We start from the raw sequence: 18101 nt of genomic DNA, 5'->3' as shown, positions 1-18101 counted from the left end.
TAGGGTCATACTCTTTGCCCTAGAGATATGATCAAAATAGGAGCTGACAATGATAGAGCACTTGCCAGGCATGCACAAGGCTCTGGGTTCATCCCCAGCACCTACAAACAAACAAAAAGATAAGAGCTGAGTGGGGTGAGTCACCTGGTATAGTGAGGGCTGAGAAAGGTCACTCACCTCACATCTGGGTCACTTCACTGCCATGACTTGGCCCTTGGATTCCCTGTCTCCTCCCAGCACCTCAGCAAGAAAGGAAGGTGCCGGCAGCCCTCTGAGTGGCAAGGACCTGGATGCAGCTTCAACCTCCAAGACCCAGCTGGTCCCATCCTCTAGGGATGGGGATGTCAAAGATGTGCTTTCGCGGGACCGGGAAACTTCCAGCATTGAGCCCCTTCCCTTAGACTCCCCTAAAGAAGAATCACGCCCACCCAGGTAACCATTTAAAGGTAGCTCTTGCACCAGCCCAACCCAAATTAGAGTGTGACCCTTACATGTTGCATAAAGAGTACCTGTAGATAGATGATAAATAAAATAAGGATCACTGGAAAGATTAGGAGCAAGTCCAAAAACAAGAAACATGGTGACTTATACATATGCAAAATGATTCCACCTTGGAACTCACTCAAGATATGCAGTTAAACATGGAATTATTTTAGACCCTCTACCTAGCAATTACTTAAATAAAGTTATATATCTTTTGTATAAGTAATGCATCCCAAGGCACAAAATTTTATATATATATATATATACACACACACACACACACACACACACACACACACACACACACACACACACACACACACACACACACATATATAGCTATATGTATATATATTTGCAGTACTGGGGTTTGAACTCAGGGCCTCATCCTTGCAAGCACTCTTACTATGAGCCACTCTGCCAACCCCAGATCCTCAGGTATAAAAGAGTGTAATTCCTTCCTTTTTCCTTCACCTACCTCCATGATGGGTCAGTAATTGAGTTTTTAGGAATAGAGTTGGGGACAAGATTGATGCAAAAAGATGTTCATTGCAGGCCAAGCATGGTGGATCACTCCTGTAACCCTAGCTACTTGGGAGGCAGAGATTGGGAGGGTCATGGTTGGAGGCCAGCCAGAATAAAAAGTTAGCAAGATTCCATCTCAACCACAAAAAGCTGGGTGTGGTGGTGCATACTTGTTACCCCAGCTATGTGGGAAATATAAATAGGAGGATCACTGTCCAGGCCAGCTTGGACATAAAAGCAAGACCCTATCTCAAAAATAATCAAAGCATGCCAGTTACTGGTGGCTTGTGCCTGTAATCCTAGCTACTCAGGAGGCAGATATCAGGAGGATCACAGCCAGCTCTGTGCAGATAGTTCATGAGATCCAATCTTGAAAAAAACCCATCACAAAAAAGGGTGGCGAAATGATTAAGGGGTAAGAGCACATGCCTTGCAAACTTCAAACTGCCACCAAATAAATAATGAAAGCAAAAAAGAACTGAGATGTGTGCCTCAAATGATAGAGCACCTGCCTAGCAAGTATGAGACCCTCAAACCCCAGGACCACCAAAAAAACCCCCAAACAAAAAGAAGATGTTCATTACATTATTAATTATTAATTAAACACTTTCAATCATGAACATTAAGAAAAAGGCATTAATTATCTCTACCCTTGGGTTGTGCAAGGATGTGCATAAGAATTTTTTCCCTAGCTTATTCACATTTCCAAACATTGAGGTCAAAGAACTGTATGTGAGCACTCACACACTGAGCACCCTCCCACCTCTACAATTAATACGTTATACTTGTTTCATCTTGCATCTATCCCTCTTCTTTTCTTTTTCTTTTTTCTTTTATTTTATTCATATGTGCTCTTTTCTTTTTCTTGATGCATTTCAAAGTTGCCCACATCAACCCACTTCCCCCACCCCAACACTTCATTTTATATCATTAAACTGGAGTTCTCAGAGAGTATTTAATAGCATGAGAGAATGCTTCTATGAGAAAGACGGAAAATGAAACATATTGCATGGCCTCCTGTTAAAAAATATATCAAAGAAATCCTAGGAGATTCACCAAAGTGCAGTTGCTAGTAAGCAGTAGTGATTTTGTTTTGTTTTGTGTTTTATCTTTGTTTTCCTCATCTTCTGCAGTGGGCATGGGCCGTGTGTGCTCAACAGAACAAAGATGAGAGAATATTCCTACAATTAGTTCCTAGGTGGTGCCTAGGACTTCTGCCTCCTTCCCACAGAAGCCTCAGGGAAGAAAGATGAAGGAAGTGCTTGTTGATTCCAAGGCAACCTCCCCATTTCTCTCTCTTCCTTGGTCTCCTCCTCTGTCCTCAGGCCCAGCACACCACCCCCCAAGCCTGTGGCCTTTGAGGACTTTAAGAATGAGCGAGGTAGTGAGATCAACCGCATCTTCAAAGAAAACAAATCCATTTTGAATGAACGGAGGAAAAGAGCCAGTGAGACCACCCAGCGCATCAATGCTATCAAGCAGGAGATTGATGTGACCAAGGAGGCACTAAATTTCCAGAAGTCACTACGGGAGAAGCAAGGTAAATGTGAAGGGAAGATGAACAGGGGATTTGGTGCACAACAAGTGTTCAGCTTTCAGGTGCTGTGATGGGTGCCAGTGGCTCATGCCTGTAATCCTAGCTACTCAGGAGGCGGCGGTCAGGAGGATTTCAGTTCAAAGCCAGCCCAGGCTAATACCATGAGACCCTGTCTCGAAAAAAATCCATCACAAAAAAGGGCTGGTGGAGTGACTTGAGGTGCAGGCCCTGAGTTCAAACCTCAGTACCACAAAAAAGAAAAAGAAAAAGAAGCATTTTTGAAATAGAGTCACTTACTAAGTATCTTTGGCTGATGGGTTTAAGATCAAAGTAAGCATGGTCACATGGCCCATCTCCACCCCCTCCTCTGCTCTCTCCTCTACCTGCTCTACCCGCTCCTCCTGTTTGTCCTAAAATGCCAGTAGGGCCCCATGGATCTGAGTGCCCCCTCCCCATGGACTGCCCTAGCAGCCTGACCTTGTTCTTTGCCTGCTTCCCTGCCATGCCCAGCCATGCCTCCAGCTTCCTGTCATTTGTGATTTGCCAGCATGTGCCCTCTTTCTGGAATGCCTTCCTTCCCCACCACAGTTGACCACCTCCTTACTTATTACCTAACATCCTCCATCACCCTACAGGTGAGTATGAGAACAAAGGGATGATGATCATTGATGAGGAAGAATTTCTGCTGATCCTGAAGCTCAAAGACCTCAAGAAGCAGTACCGCAGCGAGTACCAGGAACTGCGGGACCTCAGGGCCGAGATCCAGTACTGCCAGCGCCTGGTGGATCAGTGCCGCCACCGCCTGCTCATGGGTGCGCCAATTGGGAAGACTGGCAGGCTCCTTGAGGTCAAGTGAGGCTCAGGGCAAAGTTACAGGCTGAGTTCTGGAAGTGCCCTCTGAGCCACTGGCAGAAGCAGGCTAGGGCAGGGGCTTCAGGTGTATGGCTTCCAAGGCTGTAAGTGTTGAAGATGGAGATGAGGCAAGGGCTGAATTGGAATGAGCCCATAGGAGGTACGGAACAGATGGGTATACACACCTCGACCTGCTTCCTTGGGGGATCTCTCCCCGCTCATGGTGCTGTCTCCTGCCTCCTTGCAGAATTTGACATCTGGTACAATGAGTCCTTTATCATCCCTGAGGACATGCAGGTGGCACTGAAGCTGGGTGGCAGCATCCGGCCAGGCATGGTGCCTGTCAACAGGCTCGTGTCTCTGGTGAGTGACCAAACGGTAGGAGTGTGGTGACAGTTGAACATAAGGCAGTAGCAGTGCCCCTTGTCCACATGGCAGGATGTGGGGTGCTCCAGCCTCTCCTGTGGGTAGCCCAGACAGGGAGCCAGGTGCAGATCTGTCTTTAGTTATTGAGGGATGGGGACAGAGAAAACCCTACTCTTGCTACTGTCAACCTTCTAGAGTGCTCAAACTGCCCAGGGATCCATGAGGACGCCAACAGACACGGGGATACCATGGGTGAATTTGCAAGCCCAGCAAGGGCCCCAATGCCCAACACAGGCCCTGCTAGGGTGGATCATGACAATGTGAGGTTGAAGGGGTTGGTCTTTTCCCCAGGGAGAAGATGACCAAGACAAGTTCAGCCAGCTGCAACAGATGGTGCTGCCTGAGGGACCTGATTCTATCTCCTTCTACAATGCCAAAGTCAAGACAGAACAGAAGGTAACTCAGGAGGGGTTCAGTCAGTCTCCAAGGGTAGGGGCTTCAGGAACCCCAATACTAGGATACTCAGAATTATACTCCCTATTTCAGAGAGGCAGAGAAGGAATGGTACTAGGGGGGTCCAGGATCACCCATAGTCAGTAGGTGTCCTCTGCCAGTTTCACACTGGGATAAGCTGAACTACAGAGGGAGGTGACACAGACCATGGCAGACCATCACCATGGCTAATGAGTGCTAGCTGCTCCCCCCACCAATGTGTGGTTCATAGCCTAGGACGAGGCCCAGGTGTCCTCTGAGGCCACTGCCTATCAAGGAACAGAGGGAAATGTAAATAAATAACTATAAAAAATTTTTTGATACAGTCTTGCTAATGTTTCCCAGGCAGGCTTTTGAACTGAACTCAATCTATTTCTCTTTCCAGAGTAGCTGGGACTACAGGTACACACTCTCATTTTTGTTTTATGAAAATATTTTTAATATTTATATTAAATATTTATATTTAATTATATTAATATATTATAAATATATAATTATAATTATATTAATATTTATATTAATGTTATAAATATATATTTATATTAAATATTATTTTTAATATTTTAAAATATTTTTAAAAGAATGGACTCACCTGGACAGTTACCCCATCTACATCTGCCATCTGCTGTATAAGAAGTGCCTCTGGGCACAGCAGAGCACCACAGGGCCTTCTGTGTTCTGGCTCTAGGCTGGGCCTTAGCAGAGTGAAGACACTTTACTCTAGCCCAACCTTCTCAGGGAGGAGAGTCAAGCCCAACCTATGACTAAAACTGTGTCTAGCTCCACCTTGGCTGCATGGAGTCCTCTGTCCCTGCCAGTTGCACTGGTGGCCTCCTTGGAGAGGTCCTCCTTGACAGGCACTGGATGCTAGTGTTCCCTGCACATTTCTGTGCTTCTTGCCTTGAACACGTGGCAGTACATCCTGAGGATCATTCCATGCCAACTTATAGGGGCATCTGTGTTTGTTTGCTTGTTTGTTTGTTTGTTTTTAACAGTCTTTCTTTGTGTTTCATGATTTTGATAGTTTTGAAGACTGTAGGCCAGTATTTGGAAGGATCTCTTCAGTTTGGGTTGCTCTGATGTTTTCTTATTTAAGTTCAAGTTGCTACATTTTTGGCAGGAATTGCACATAAATGATGTTATGTTTTCCTTGGTACATTGTATCAGGAGGCATGTGAGTTCTGAGACAGGGTATCAATATGTAACCCAGGCTGGCCTTGAACTCAAGATCCTCCTGCTTCTACCTCCCAGAGTTCTGGGATTACAGAAACATACCACTATGCCCAGTATTTTGCTTATTTTTGTATTCGTTGTGGTTTTTATTTTTTTTTTTAACTTGTAGAAATTCCTTATGTATTTAGGGAAATCAGCTTTTCATAGTATGAGTTGCAACTACTTTTTCCTGTTTGTCATTTGTCTTTTGACTTTACCTATTTTTTGAGGGGGGGGTAGTTATTTTGTTGATTTTATGAAATCAGGTTGACTTGGTCTATTTAGGCTGACATAACAAACTACATTACACTGGATAATTTATACAAATTTATTAGTTGGACACTAATGGCTAACACCTGTAATCTTAGTTACTCAGGAGCAGAGATTAGAAGAATTGTGGTTCAAAGCCAGCCTGGGGCAAAAAGCCAGCCTATATCAAAAAAACTCATCACAAAAAAGGGGTCTCATTATGTTCCCCAGTTGGCCTCAAACTCTTGATCCTTCTGCTTTCACCTCCTGAGTATCTGAGATTACAGGTGTGCACCACCATACCCAGCCTCCATATTCAACTTTTGACTGGTATCTTGATGATGCCATTAAGAGCTATTCTTGCCTCTTGCTCTGGTCCCAAACATAGTCTGAGACCATACATTAAGCAGGGTGCCGGTGGCTCATACCTGTAATCCTAGTTACTCAGGAGGCAGGGATTAGGAGGATCAAAGTTCAAGGCTAGCCCAGGCAAATAGTTTGAGAGACCCGCTCTCAAAAATACCCAATACAAAACTGGGCTGGTGGAGTGGCTCAAGTGGTAGAGTGCCTGCCTAGCAAACATGAAGCCCTGAGTTCAAACCCCAGTACCACCAAAAAACAAAAAAGAAAAGGTTCAGTTTACCATTTCCATTACTTCCCTGACATTCTCTGAAGTTTTCTTATTATTTCAATTCAAGTTGTTACATTTTTGGCATAAACATAACGTAAATGATGTTATGTTTTCCATGGTACATTGTTATCAAGAGGCACATGCTGTTGCTTTGTCCCATTACTGTTGAGGCTAATTTTGGCCAGTTGATTAAGGTCTTAATGTGATTTCAGTAAGAGGATAACATATCTTTAACTTTGTAGAAAGAGCTTCACAAATTTTATTATTTTAAATTTGCTTTAGTTAGCATAAGCTATTTCAAATCATAGAAAAAAGTAAACCAAAATGATACTCATGGTTACCACCATGAATTTCTCTTTTTTTGTGTGGCAGTACTGAGGTTTGAGCTCAGAACCTCACACTTGCTAGGTGGACACTACCTCTCTCAGCTACTCCTCCAGCTGAATTTCTCTCTTGATATTTCAGACAAACCTTGCATTTTCTTTAATTGCTTTCAAACTCAGATAAACATTTAAATTCTACATCCTTAAGTTGAAGAAATTGGAGCAGGATTTGGTGGTGCAAGACTATAATCACAATACTCAGGAGACAGGCAGGAGAATAAAGAGTTTACAGCCAGCCTGGCAGACATAACAAGACCCTGTCTCAAAACATAATAATAATAAAATTTTACAGGTCAAATTTCATTCTTTTACCATTCACCATTCTCTGGGGGAACTCTGTATTGGCCATTTTTAACATTTAAGACATGCCCTTGCACTAACTTTTTATGAAGATGTTACATTTGAACCATTCCATGATATTTTGACTCTCTCTCATTTAAGCCTTTATACATGAACTATATAGGATCAGAATTTTCAAGGTTAAAATAGGTTTCCTATTTTTGTGGTGGGGGAGCAGACAGGGTGCTAGGATTATGTGTGTGTGCAACCATACCCAACCACAAAGCTCAAATTTGGTTAAACTTGCTTTCCTCCACAGTTTGCACTTGATTTTTGCAGTTAGCCATGGGCTATTACTAACCTAAGACCATTTTAATGCCCATCAAGGATTCCGTTGTAGGCTGGTGGAGTGGCTCAAGTGGTAGAGTGCCTGCCTAGCAAGCATGAGGCTCTGTGTTCAAACCCCAGTACTGCAAAAATAAACAAACAAACAAACAAACAAAAAGTTTAGGAGCTGGTTGCTGTGGCTCACACCTATAATCCTAGCTGCTTAGGAGGCAGAGATCAGAAGGATCACAGTTTGAAGCCAGCCCGGGCAAATAGTTCATGAGACCCTATCTCAAAAAACCCATCACAAAAAAGGGCTGGTAGAGTTGCTCAAGGTATAGACTCTGAGTTCAAATCCCAGTACTGCCCCCCCCAAAAAAGAATTCCAACGTGCCAGGTAGAGAGGCAAGGCTGGTGGGGTGGCTCAGATCCTAGAGCACCAGCCTAGCAAGCGAGAGGTCAAACAGTTCGAGACCAGTGACCACCTAACAGAAAACAAAAACAAAAACAAAAACAAAACAAAACTCAGGTAAAGGCAGGAAGATGGAAAGTTCCAGGCCAGCCTGAGCTATATAAAGGACCACCTAGGCTACACAGACACTGTCTCCAAAAAAAAAAAAAAAAAAAATTCAGCTTAATGTGGGCACTTAACTTCAGGTTTGGTATTCTGTAGGGAATCTAGGATTTCTTTCCATATTCCAAGCTGGCTTTAGCATTGGCTTACTTACTGCCCACTGCTTATGTTTCAGCTCACATTTCCCACCTTCTTTCTAAGAGCCTAGCAATGCTCTTAAAGGCAAAATTTAAATAGTTGAGGGCATGGTTCAAATGATAGAGTGCCTGCCTAACAAGCATGGGCCTTGGGTTCAAATACCAATACTACCACCACAAAAAAAATTACCTTCAAAAATTTAAATAAATAAAATGGTAGACATTGTGAACATTACATTTGCAAAGGGAAGGCCTTTCAGAGTATCACAGCCCCAATCCTCTGGAGATAGAATCCTCTTCTTTTCTTCTTGTGGTACTGGGTATTTTGAACTCAGGGCCTTACATTCTTTTTGTTTGTTTGTTTTGATGGGGCTGGGGTTTGAACTCAGGCCTTCCTGCTTGCAAAGCAGGAGCCACATCTTCAGCCCTCTTCTTTTTTGAGCCTGTTCCCTGTCAGAAAATTTCAAGTAGGTCCTTGAAACATGCATGCCTCCTTTTAAACATATCTGCCAGACTTTCTTTTCTTTTATTCCTTTTCTTTGGTAGTACTGAGAATTGAACCCAGGGCTTCAAGCATGATAAACAAACTACCACTGAGCTACATCTCCAGCCCATACTAGACCATTGTAAAACAGTTTTACACACTTTCTTTACAATGGAAGAATGAAAGTGTTTGAATGGAATGTTATTTTTCATATAATTGGTGCTATTCAGAGGTAATTTTTTTTATCAAAAACCTGTGGTGTTTGCAGGAAGAATGATGGAGTGAATATTAAAGAAATAGCTTCTGAGTCCTTGTTAAGTCCACATCTCCTGATTAATTCCTGTTTTCTCTCTTTTTCTTTGTCCAGCACAATTACTTGAAAACGATGATGGGCCTCCAGCAGACACAAAGAAAATAGTCTTGTTGCAAGTACCTTGAAAGACAAGACCAGCAACTCCAGCCTGCTCTGTACAGAGCTCCAACCACTTGGCTCCAAGACTTGGACCCAGCCCAGAGAACACACAGTGGCTTGCCTGCTACGAAGAGCATCCTTCAAAGGACATCCTTGCTCATCTCCATAAAATGCTTTTGGTTTTGATTCAACTGTCTTCTATGGAGGAACAGGATAAAATTCCTTTCTAGTTTGGACTTACTTTAGGGCTCATCTAAGAACTATGTTTTATTTCCTGTCTGAAAGGATATCTTCCCAATGTATAGGTTGGGTTAGAAGTGAGTTTCGAGTAGGAAAGCAAAAAGGTAGCTCAGCCAGGCTCCTCCCACCAGGCTTTATCCCTCTGTCAGCCTCTTTCCTCTCTTGGATGGGTCTCCTGGAGTGAGTTGGTCTGAGAAGCCCTGCTTCTCTCAGCTCCCTTAGACCATAAGTTCGCTCAGGGCATTCTTTCTGGTTCCTAGGCCAGTGTAGGCAGGAGGAGGTCCTCCTTCCTTGGCAACCAGGTCTAGCCAGTGACTCCAGAAAACAATGAGAAAGAGTTTGGTTCATGTGTTTGGAAATGAGTGAGCAGCTTTTGAGGGATATGCCCTTCGACACCATAGCCTTCCCTATCCAGCACATGCATATGCTAGGTGTCACTGTCTCTCTCTGTCTCTCCCCACTTCCCTTTCCCTCTTGGGCTTATGAAGATGTCAGAAAGAGAAGCACTCATGGAATATATCCAAGGCCAAGGAAGGCCCTGGCCTACAAGAACAGAAATGGATGTGAGGTTGGAGGTGTGGCTCAAGTGGTAGAGTGCCTACTTTATGAATGAGAACTCCAGGCCCACCACAAGCAAACACAAACAAAAGCTGCTTAGTTCACCTGTAATCCTAGCTACTCAAGAGGCAGAGATCAGATGGACTGCAGTTCGAAGCCAGCCCGGGCAAATAGTTTGCAAGACCCTATCTTGAAAAAACTCATCAAAAGAAAGGACTAGTGGAATGGCCCAAGGTGTAGGCCCTGAATTCAAACCCCAGTAATGCAAAAAAAAAAAAAAAAAATGGTGTGAGATAAAGATTATAGGGATGTTCTGAAACTTCTGACTCAGCAGAGACTGTTTCCCAGCCTAGTAGAGCACTGGTCAGACAAGAAGCTCTCAGAGGGCCTGAGTTTGTCCTGAGCAAACTGTATGACTGCAGATAAGTATAAGTGAAAGTGGCCAGGTTACCCTGGATAGGAACAAGGATCACATTGAGGGTTGAGCATGAAAGATGAGACATTTCTCTGTCTGTCTCTCTCTTACAAAATGGGAAAACAGGAAGGGGCCAGACAAGCCACTGAATTTTTTTTTTTCCTTTGGCTATAGTGGGATTTGAACTTAGGTCCTTGCTAAACAGATGCTGTGTCACTTGAACCATTCTTCCAGCACAAGACATTACCCACATTCTCAGGTTGTGGCTTGTGCCCTTGGTGTAGCAAAGAGAAAGAGCTCACTGATTTTCTCAGGACAAACCAAGTCCCTCTGGAGGCTTGCAGGCTGCCTGATGTACACCTAGGCTGGGAAACAGTTTTTACTGGGTGATAAGTTTCAGATCTTCTTTTCAGTCTTTCACACCCATCTCTGTACTTGGAATTCAGTCAGTGCCTTGGCCTTAATGTATCCTATGAGTGCTTCTCTGTCTAATATCCTTGTGAGCCCAGAATGCTGTGGTGATTGGGGCCGACAGTGGGAGAGGAGGTTCTGGTCACTTGGCTGCCCTGTCATGGGAAGCCATGAGAGAAAAAATTCCCGATCACCTCTACTGTTGATGTCTAGCCCTGGACCACTTTACATGAGAAAAGATAGAAGGAACGAAGTCTTACCTGAAGAGGAAAAGCAATGAGGCAGCATCCCAGGTGGAATGGAAACAATAGTATTTGATTTATGTGGTCCCCAAATGTGAGGCAGAAACAGACATTTTCCAAAAAGGTGGAAATGGCTGAATGGCAGATTGTGACCTCAAAATATAAGGCTTAAAATGAGAGCAGTTGTAGTATGAAGTGGTTAGTGAGAGCCCCAGAGCAGTAGATCACCTGGCAAGGGGACTGCTCATGGGGAAGGTTTACTTGGATGGTGTCCATCTATGATTCTGTTCATCAGCCCATCAGTAAGCAGATGGATGTGTGATTTGTGAAAGAAAGGGAAAGCAGAGAGGCTTTCCTTGAGGTCTCTGCCCTCTTTCTCTTTCACTGACTGATAATGGTCCTGAAACAGCTCTCAGAGACTATGGGCAGACAGCTCTTCTTCCTTCTCTTCCTGTCTGCCTCTGCCCCTACAATTACTTGTTTGGTGCTCCTCAGTCTTTTGGGGTTTCTCAGGAAATAGGACATAGCAAACAGGTAGTACATCTTGGAGCCACAGGAAGCAGCTATTTGTGGTATCCACAATCTTTTTTGCCTTCAGGTCCAATCAGTGGCTGGAATGTCGTGCCCACCAGAATCCTGAGACACCCAATTCTAAGGTCTGCTGGCCAGGTCAAGCTGGGTCTCTGTAATAGCAATTGGTCCTGGTTGCTGTCACTGTCACATTTGTCTCTAGTTCATTTGTCATCACATAGACAAATGTACTATGTCATCAGAGACAAATGTCATCACTCTGCCTGTTTGGTAAGTTCTGGCACAAAGTGAAACAAGTACTCCTTAGGATGGGCAGAGCCATAGAAATAATTAGGATGGCACTGAATATCCCTTCCACACAAACTCCCTGCAGAAGCAGGTGCTTCCAACATGACAGGAACTAGGGGCAATTTGGCATTGTGTCAAATTGGCCTGCTACCTGGGCCTGTCATTCCAGAAGATAGTTCTTGCTGAAATAATGTGACATCCAGATCACCCCTTGAAGGGATTTCCAATTCCATCAATGGGACAGATGAGATGACCTGAACATATTCCTGCAACAGAGAGGCTAGCAACAGTATAACATTTTTTAAATGCAAAGTTAACTTTGTAACAAAGAAGGAGCTAGCAGCAACTGAAGATAAAGGAGGGACTGAAGACCAGAGTGGCTAGCATGTGAATTCACTAGCATGTGAACACACCAGGAGAAGGTGGGTGAGTGGATTGTTGCACTTCAATGTCCACAGTAGTGTGAGAAATAAGACTGGCCCATACCACAGAGGAAGTTGAAATGGGACTCCCTACATAAAGATGGCACCCTGAAGGCTTCATCCATGGTGAAGAGTTAAGCTATAAAAAGTTCCCTTACTGCCATGGGGAAATAAAACTTTCCCCAGGGATGAGGGAGAACAGGTTCCATGAGCATTTGAAACCATGAGAATTCTGAGATTAAAATTTACACTGTGTGGTCCCAGGAACCACCAATCTGAGAAATTAGTGTAAAAATTACCCCCAGGCTGGCAATTTTAAAGCACTTGATAGAATCAAATTAAATTGTCTACTGTATATGCTGTGGCCTTTAACCCATCCAAACAGCAGTTCCCCAGACAAACCCCTAGTAAATATGAGTTTCAAAGATTAGGCAGCCAGGCATGGTGATGAATGCCTGTAATCTCAATATGTGGGAGGTAGAGGCAGGAAGATCATGAGTTCAAGGCCTCTCTGGGGCTACATAGTTCCAGGCCAAGACAGGCTACATGGCAAGACTCTGTCTCAAAGAATTTTTTAAAAAGAGATTAATCATACAGAGAAAAACCACCTACCATGGGAGAGGCACAATGAATGAAGAATTGGACTTAAGTTATTGGAGAATATATAACATATGCATGTGCACGTGTATTTAAGCACATACGTACACACACACTATATATATTTTTATATATGTTTTAAAGTAAAGATAAAAGTAGGAAATGAAAAATGAGAGGTTATCAGTATAAGTTTCATAGTCTTTAAAAAGTTGAAATTCTAGAAGTGAAAAAAATGGCCCCAAATCTTATTTCCTCCAAAAGATGGAAAATTACCCATTTTATCCATCATTTCCAAAAGATGGAAAATTATATATTAGTATATATCTAATTAGAGATCCCAGTCTCACATCTTTAAACCATGTATATGCCAATTTCCAATTTTATATATCCAGTCTAGACCATACTCCTAAACTAAATCTACATAGTCAACTGCTTGCTCAACTGCTGAGTGTCTAATTGACATCTCCAAATCAACATGTTCACAGCTGAATGCCTGTGATGGTGCTTGCCTAGCATGAGTGTGGCTGTGGGTTTGATCCCCAGTACTGCTAAAAACAAAACAAAAAATTGAATGTCTAATTGATCCTTAGCATACTCTATCCACAGATTCCCTTAACTCAGTTGCTCAGGCTAAAATCATTAGTTTTGTACTTCTCTGTTTCTCTCACACTCCACATTGACTCTGTCAAGAAATTCAATAGGCTTTACCTTCATACAATATTCAAAAATCTGACCACTTCTGATCACTTCTACCCTACTCTAATATCTCGCCTGGATATTGCAACATCTTCCTTTGTCCCAGCTTCCAGAACAGCAGCCTGGTTGATCCTTATGAAATATGTTAGATCACATTACACTCCTCAAACTTTTAATGGCTCCCTATTTATGCCAAGTCCTTAAAACAGCTCACAAAGCCCTGCCTGTTCTTGCTTGCTGTGACTTCTCTACCATCATCTCCTCTACTCTCCTCCTTGCTCACTTTACTCCAGCTACTTTTCTCAAACATGCCAGACAGTTTATGCCACAGGTCCTTTGCAATGGCTATTCCATCTGCCTGAAATATTCTTTCCCCAGACATCCATGTGACTGACTCCCTCATTTTAAGTCTTTGCTTAAATGTCTCCATCTGCAATAGATGCTGTCATGCCTTGACCACAATCCCTTGCACTTGCTATTTCTGCTAATGGCTTCCTACTGAAGCTATCTGCAACATTCTACATAAAGATGTCTTTAACATAGGTGCTCATCTGCTTCAGGGTGGGCCCTAATTAACCTATTGATGAGTTTATACTTTAATGGGCTATTAGGAGGTGGGGCCTAGTTGGAGGAGGAGGTCACTATGCCTTTGAAAAGTCCCCCTCTACTCCCTCTCTCTCTGTTTTCTGATGCCATAAGGTGAGTGGCCTCCTTTACCACATGATTTCACAGCCATGATGCCTTGCCTCAGGTCCAGAGCAATGGAGCCAGCAAACTATACATTGAAACCAAACCTTTCCTCCCTAAGTTGTTTCTATCAAGTATTTTGTCACAGCAACAAAAAGCTAAAATAGAATCAAAGAAAAAATAGTTGTTATATTGTTAATGGGATTATGAATAAAATGATAACCTCTTTAAATATTTAGTCATTTTAATGTTATAATTATTAATAATATGGATAATAAAAGTATAATGAAAAGGATACGGTTGAACCAGTATAATACCCAAGGTTTCTTTCAAAAGGTCTGAGATTAAAATTCTCTGAGGACAATGAGTTCTGGAAGTCCTCCCTCTGTTCCACTGTCTTTAATCCAATCAGCTCAGATTCTTCTGTTACTATTTCCTCTGGCATCCAATGGAGTTTCCAATCCACCTGTCACACCACCAGCTGGGTGCAGGGAGTGCCACTCTGAACTTGAGTGTTGGTTGTGGATTGCTCTTTTCTAAGGCAATACAAAATAGGTACAGAGCATGGGCTTTGGGTCAAAGACATCTGAATTTAGATTGGGACTCTCTTATTGGCTATCTAATTTCTCTACCTTCCTTTTCTTGTGTGTAAAACAAGGATAAAAGCTCCATGACTCTGTGAAGTGAACAAATGAGTGTATGTAAAATGCCCAGCAAGTCCTCAACCAACTGAAACAGCCATGACAGTAATACAGTAACAATAACTATAATACAGATGTGAATGTGCTCAGCATTGTATTAGTTAGATAGTGAGCTCACATACATACACATACAATCAATGTTCTATTCTCTCTCCAACCAAAAAAGACTTTGGATCTGAAAAGGTAACATTTAGAATGACATTATCTCCAACTAATGCTCACTGTGATGGTTTTCCTTCTTTTTCTTTCTTTTTTTTTTTTTTCTGGCTTATTTATTTAGAGATAGGGTCTCACTTTGTGAGACCAGGTAGCTGCCAAAAATATGTGTAATGCCATCTTGGACAGTGTCAATGGATGTCAAATATCTTGGCTCAGGGAAATAATAGCCCACATCTGCTGGCCATACTTGGGGATTTGGAGGCAGTTTTTAAGTGGACAAACCCCCAGCAACATGGAAGGCTCTGAAAATTGTCAAGCAAGGAATGGTCACCAAAACTAGTGAAATTTAATCTGAAATGTAAAGTCCAAAGGGGCAGATTATTCTATAATTTCAGGAGGAAAAAATGGGATGAGAATTTTCCAACCCTGGAATGAATGATCTTGGTGTAAATTGGGCTTCCTAGTTCCTGGAGGATACAAGCAGTGTCTTTGCAAGCCCCTGTCAAGGATCATGAACAAGAACTCTTCAACAGGAAGAAAGGGTTTGAATGCCTCTACATTCCTTTAAAATCCAAATTCTGTGATTCTACATAAGCAGTTTTGGGAAAGTTATTTAACTTATAAATTGAAAATAACATATCTTCATATAAATATGAATTTAGAAAACCAAAATGTTAGTGCTAGGGGTATAGCTCCTTGGTAGAGCTTTTGCCGTATATGTACAGGCCCTGAGACCAATTCCCAGCACTGGGAGAAGGGGGGATTGGAGGAAGGAAAACTAGAAGACCAAAATGTAAAAGTGGTTGTTCTTGGGTAAAACGAGAAGTGATTTTTTTCCTTTTAAAATGTTTTTTTTTCCCATTAAATATGAATTACTTTTTTTGACAAAAATAACAATTTATAAAGAATTGTTTGTGGGCTGGTGGAATGTCTTAAGTGGTAGAGTGCCTGCCTTACAAGTGTGAGGCCCTGAGTTCAAACCCCAGTACCACCAAAAAAAAGGTTTTTTTGTTAAGAAAAGCAACCTATCTATGAACAGATGAAAAATATTTTTACCAGTTCAACTGTCCAACAATACATAGAGAGTCGCCCACTTGCCCATTTACACAGGTTATAGAAAGGAGAATCCTACATGTAAGGAAGAAGCACACTTTTAAGACCCTGCTATGACTGTGATTCCATGACTAAGTGGCTTATAGGAAACTGATTTCTGCACTCAGGTGGAATTTTCCTGTAACAAACCCCTTGAAGGAAAATTTCTGACCAGAAAAGCTGTAAAAAGCACTAGAAGGTGGTTACCTCTTATGTGTGGGATTTGGAGAGAGGTGGAACAAGGAAGAAATATACATGGAGGATTTTTACTTTTACCTCTCTAAACATCTGCATCTTCTGATCCTTTCACAATAAGCATTTAATGTTATGGTAATTTTTAAAAAATCATTTAAAACATACTAGCAGACCTTGCTACTGTTTTTAAACTATCACATTTATGTTCAGTAAAGAGGTAATCATAAAGTACCTCTAAAACTAAAATATAGGGGTGGGCAGCTGAACACCTAGGGCGCTGGGCAGGCATGCTGAAGGGTGGGAGGACTGGAGTTCGAATCCCAGCAACAAGTGAGAAGAATAAATAAATAAATAAATAAAACTAAAATACAAAGATCCCCAGAGATTGAAAAAAGATTAAGAAACATGACAATTACATGCTTTGTGTAATTCTCTACTGCAAAAAAGAGAACACTTTTGGGACAATTGGCAAAACTTAAATGTGAATGATATACTAAGTAATAGTATGATTATAAATGTTAAATTGCCTTAGGGACACAGGTGTGGCTCAAGTGGTAGAGCACCTGACTGGCAAGTACAAGGCTCTGAGTACAAACCCCATTACTGCCAAAATTTAAAAAAAAAAAAAATTGCCTGAACTGATTACCTAAGAGAATGTTTGGTCTGATATATTATGAAACATTTAGGGAAGAAAGGTCATGATGTCATGATGTCTCTTAAACCTCTCAGTCAAAAAAAAAAGTTAAATACTTTTATAGGAGAAGGCCATACAAATATAGCAAAATTTCAATTAGTGGCTATCTAGGTTAAAAATTTGTAGGAACTATTCTTGAAAATTTGAAATAAAGTTTCAAAATAAAAAGATTTTTTTAAAGAGTAGGTATCCCCCACCCCTGCTTTAAAAAAAAAAAAAAGGAAGGGCTGAGTGCAGTGGCTCAAGCCTGCAATCTTAGCTACTCCAGAGGTGGAGACTGGTAGGATCATGAATTGAGGCCAGCAGAAGCAAGATCCTTTCTCAACCAACAAGCTTCATAGGAGACACAGGTAGGAAGGTTGCAGTCTAAGGCCAGCTCCCTACCCCCAAAAATGTAAGATCCTATCTGGAACATAACTAAAGCAAAAAAGGACTAGAGGTGTGGCTCAAGTGATAGAGCACCTGCCTAGCAAGAGGAAGGTCCTGAGTTCAAATTCCAATACCACAAAAAAAAAAAAACCCTACAACACTAAGAGTGGATTTTCTCAGAAAGAAAAAGGAAGAAGAATTCTACACCTTTTTTTGGTGATTCTAGGTATAAATGGCTTCATTTTCTAATATGAAATGTTTCTCAGGGTCTTAGATATAATAGCTCTTAACAGTTCCCTTGAATTAGTGGAAATTATGGAGCTGGTCATCTTTTGATTGTCTAGCCCAAGCTGGCCATCTTCTGCTGTCCAGCATGGCTATTCTAGTTTCTCTGCAAAATTGACATAAGATTCATGGAACATTATTTTGGTGGGGGCGGAGGGATGACTAGAATTTGAACTCAGGACTTCATGAATACTAGGTAGGCCTCTATGAGTTGAGCCATGCCCCCAGCCCTTTTTGTTCTGGTTATTTTGAAGGTAGGGTTTTACCTTTTGCCCAGACAAGGCTGAACCATGATCCTCCTATTTTATGTTTCCCAAAGTAACTAGCACGACAGGTGCATACCACCAGCCCAGCTGCTGGTTGAGATGCGGTCTCTCAAACTTTTTACCCAGACTGGACTGGAACCATGATCCTCCTCCCAATTCTCGGCCTCCCAAGTAGCTAGGATTACAGGTGCAAACATCTGGCACACAGCTTATGAAACATCATTGAATATTAGGGTCAAAAAATTTACAAACATTTGTAACGAAGAAATCACATCAGGCATGGTGGCCCACACCTGTAATCCCAGCACTC

The 18101-nt window shown here is 42.1% G+C and overlaps 1 protein-coding gene across 9 annotated transcripts in view; it reads left to right on the top strand.

Moving 5' to 3' along the window:
- Positions 1–14262, top strand: part of Kif9 (kinesin family member 9) — a 63179-nt gene extending 48917 nt beyond the window's left edge. For all 9 annotated transcript variants that reach the window (XM_074059730.1, XM_074059728.1, XM_074059729.1 and 6 more), the window contains 6 exons: positions 238–432; positions 2334–2548; positions 3181–3357; positions 3645–3760; positions 4115–4219; positions 8899–14262. In XM_074059730.1, the coding sequence (XP_073915831.1) occupies positions 238–432; positions 2334–2548; positions 3181–3357; positions 3645–3760; positions 4115–4219; positions 8899–8949 (859 nt within the window). In that variant the 3' untranslated portion in view covers positions 8950–14262. The remainder of the gene's footprint in view (positions 1–237; positions 433–2333; positions 2549–3180; positions 3358–3644; positions 3761–4114; positions 4220–8898) is intronic.
- Positions 14263–18101: the final 3839 nt, after the last annotated feature.

This window comes from Castor canadensis, chromosome 17, assembly GCF_047511655.1.
Source record: "Castor canadensis chromosome 17, mCasCan1.hap1v2, whole genome shotgun sequence".
Classification (NCBI taxonomy): domain Eukaryota; kingdom Metazoa; phylum Chordata; class Mammalia; order Rodentia; family Castoridae; genus Castor; species Castor canadensis.
The sequence above is the reverse complement of the archived record's forward strand: the minus strand, read 5'-3'. Positions and strand labels throughout refer to the sequence as shown.